At 61.1% G+C, this 2,844-nt stretch overlaps 1 protein-coding gene and 1 long non-coding RNA gene across 2 annotated transcripts; one reads left to right on the top strand and one right to left on the bottom strand.

The window, feature by feature from the left end:
• The first annotated feature begins 11 nt into the window (after positions 1–11).
• On the top strand, positions 12–2,458 carry LOC121104027. Its single transcript, XR_005836398.1, has 2 exons — positions 12–106; positions 2,379–2,458. It is a non-coding gene; the product is annotated as an uncharacterized LOC121104027 (long non-coding RNA).
• Positions 113–641, bottom strand: LOC121104026 (tubulinyl-Tyr carboxypeptidase 2-like). The gene has a single exon (XM_040636344.1). The coding sequence runs from the start codon at positions 639–641 to the stop codon at positions 234–236; it is 408 nt and encodes a 135-aa protein (XP_040492278.1). The 3' UTR covers positions 113–233.
• Positions 2,459–2,844: the final 386 nt, after the last annotated feature.

Genomic DNA, 2,844 nt, shown 5'->3' on the forward strand with positions numbered 1-2,844 from the left:
AAAGAGGAAAATTAGGGTGGGATCCCTAGGGGGGCCCTGTGCATTCTTGACACTGCCGGTGTTACCTGGTGGCTACAGCTTTTGCTGGAGAAGGATGTACATGGGGGTGAGCAAACAGAGTCTGGCCTGAGATTTAAAGAACCCTTGGCACGACCGGACCCCACAGTCCCAGGACAGCAAGCCCTCTACCTCTCCCTCCCCCATTTCTAAGGCTTCCAAGACAAACATCTCAATTAAGCGAAGGGGGTGAGGAGCATAAGAGAGTTCAGAGCGGGACCAGGAAAATGGACATCGCCTCTACTTGCTATGCAGACTGAAGTGTTCCCATCATTGCCCACCCCACCCCGTCCATCGAAGCCTCTGACCTTTGCCAAGAAGGTGGCGTTCCTGATGGCGCCCACCATTTCTCCCCCCTTGGGGTGCACCTTGGCCACGTGCATCCACATGCGCTCCCAGGTGTGGCTGTCGATGGGGAAGCCGCTCTTGTTAACGTGAAACAGCACCCCGCCGTCTTTGTCCTCCTCCTCCGAGCCCCCGCTGGTGGCGAGGCTCACGGGCCGCGCGTGGCTGCTCCGGGACCGGGTGCCTTTGGCGCCTTTGGGGTGGGGGCAGCGGTGAGTGCCGGCCGCGGAGCCGGTCATGGTGTGGCCGGGGCGGGGCGGGGCGAGGGGTAGGGGGCGCGCGGCGGCGGCGGCGGCGGCGGGGGGCGTGTGCGCGCGGGCGCGGCGCGGGTATCAGCGCCCCGCGGGGATGGCCTTCTCCATGCCTCTGGCTTCCGCAGGACGCGCGAACCGGGAGCTCCGCTTACGGGCCGAGCCTGAAATCAGTGGAGACACAGCACACACCACGGGTGAGTGGACACCAGAGGAACCGAGGCGGGGGCTGTGTCCAACGGCGGTGGGGCCTCGGAGTGGCCCCGCGTCACTCCCCGCTCCCCCCCGCGCGCCGACAGACCCCCTCCAGGAATTGCACAAGGGCTTGCAGCCCTGCAATTCCCGCGGAAGGCGACTCGAATTTTGCCCCAAAGCTTCACACGCCGCGAGACACCGTGAGGGGGATCCAAGGAGCCGGGAGGATGCGGAGTGGACTGGTAGAGAGAAGAAAGACAGCTCGTGCTGCGTGAAGGAGCAGGAGGTCCCCGCAAGGCTCCACGCATTCCTTGGTGCCAGGTGTGGCGGAGCGCCAGCCGAGCCCAGAACGTGCCGGCACGTGAGCGCCCGGGCTGCCGCGAGGGCGCAGCGGCAGCCTCGGCTTGCAAAGGCGGCCGCGTTTCCGCCCGGAGGCCCTCCCGGAGCGGGTGGGCGAGGGCCGGCTGCAGCCCCCAGGCGCCGGTGCAAGTGGCCCCACCCGCCCCTCTCCCCGAGTTCCAGCGCCGGGCACCCGGGGGACTAGCTGCGGGCGGGGCGCGAGGCGGGCGCGCCGCAGCTCCCGGACCCTACCTCGGGCCGGCCGGCCTCATGGCCGCGGAGCTTCTCCGGGCGGCGGGGGCTGCTGCGGCGACTGCGGCTGCGGGGCCTGGGCCTGGGGCTGCTGGGGCTGCTGGGGCTGCCGCGGCCGTCGCCTCATTCCATGTCCCATTCTCGAATGTTATTCTGTGACATATAACCGAGTCACCCGGGCAGCCGCCGATGTTCCGAACGCGTCCATTGGCCACCGCAACAAAGAGGGGCGGGTCCCGGGCTCGGGACTCTACAACCGGGAGCTCCGCGACGCTCTGATTGGCTCCGGGGGTTCCCGGGCAGGAGGGGAGAGGAGCAGGGGGAGCTGGGCGGCCACGCGAAATCCGATCGCTGTCTTGTCCTGGGCGCCCCGCGGGGCTGGAGCGTTTTTTCATGGGACTTAAGACGGAGTTTCCCCAGGGATGGTGGCACTGCGAAGGTTTGCAGCTGTGGGAAGCAGTGGAGAAACAAGCCACCCAAGAAGTGACCCCGGAGGTATTGGAGCGCTTGTCCTTAGAACTTAGTTCCCTGAGGAAGGCTGGACACAGTCACCGGGCCCTAGCAGGGAGTGATGGACGGTTTAGGCAGGGACTGCCGAACGAAGGCACTGAAAGGACATATTTGAAGTTGTTTGGTTGCAAGAAAACATACGTGGAGGAACATAACTGAAAATCCCCTTAAGCAAAGTTTGGGCGCCCCAAATACTTTAAGGAAGGGGCCCACTTGGAAAAATGCTAACCACAGCTTCGCCTTGAAAGACCACCACCCTGCATCTTCTGGAGCTCTCTGATAGTTCCTCGCGCCAAAATTTCCTATTGGACAGTTTGTACTGGCCAACTGGACTCTTGATTGGGTAGAAACTGCAAACACCCCAATGACTGTCTCCTGAGGGTCACGCCCACAAGCCCCCATAAAAACCTAACCCTTTCATAGCTCGAGGCTCTTCTCCGCTGCCCCTGCGTGGGTTATGAGATGAGCCCCAGCGCGCTGGTCCTGCAATAAAGCCTCGTGTGATTGCATCAAGAACTGTCTCTCTCGACTTCATGGGGTTGAGTTGCCGCGTCCTCTAAGGTAGGGTGTGATTTTTATTTCCCCCCTTACAGCACAAAATTAAATCCTTTTTTTTTTAAATCTCACATTACAAAATTTCCAAAACCAACAAGGGGGCACAGCATGTACCTTCTGACATTAGTCATGATTAATAAGTTCCTTTTAAACCCATGCTGATATGCGACACTAAAACCTAGGAGGTCAGCCAGGCCCCAGCTATTCTGTCACAGTGGGAACTAGAGCAGGGGCTGGAGAGATGCTTGAAAGCCATGACGAACTGGGAGCCTTTCCACACTCCACAAAACATTTTTGCTGTAAAGCCACCTTTTTTCCCCTCTCTCTTCCTTTTTAAAAA

This window comes from Ursus maritimus, unplaced genomic scaffold, assembly GCF_017311325.1.
Source record: "Ursus maritimus isolate PB19 unplaced genomic scaffold, ASM1731132v1 scaffold_2, whole genome shotgun sequence".
Lineage (NCBI taxonomy): Eukaryota > Metazoa > Chordata > Mammalia > Carnivora > Ursidae > Ursus > Ursus maritimus.

Bases quoted from the DNA above. Each gene is read 5' to 3' on its own strand.
- LOC121104026 (XM_040636344.1), bottom strand. From the start codon at position 641: ATGACCGGCTCCGCGGCCGGCACTCACCGCTGCCCCCACCCCAAAGGC.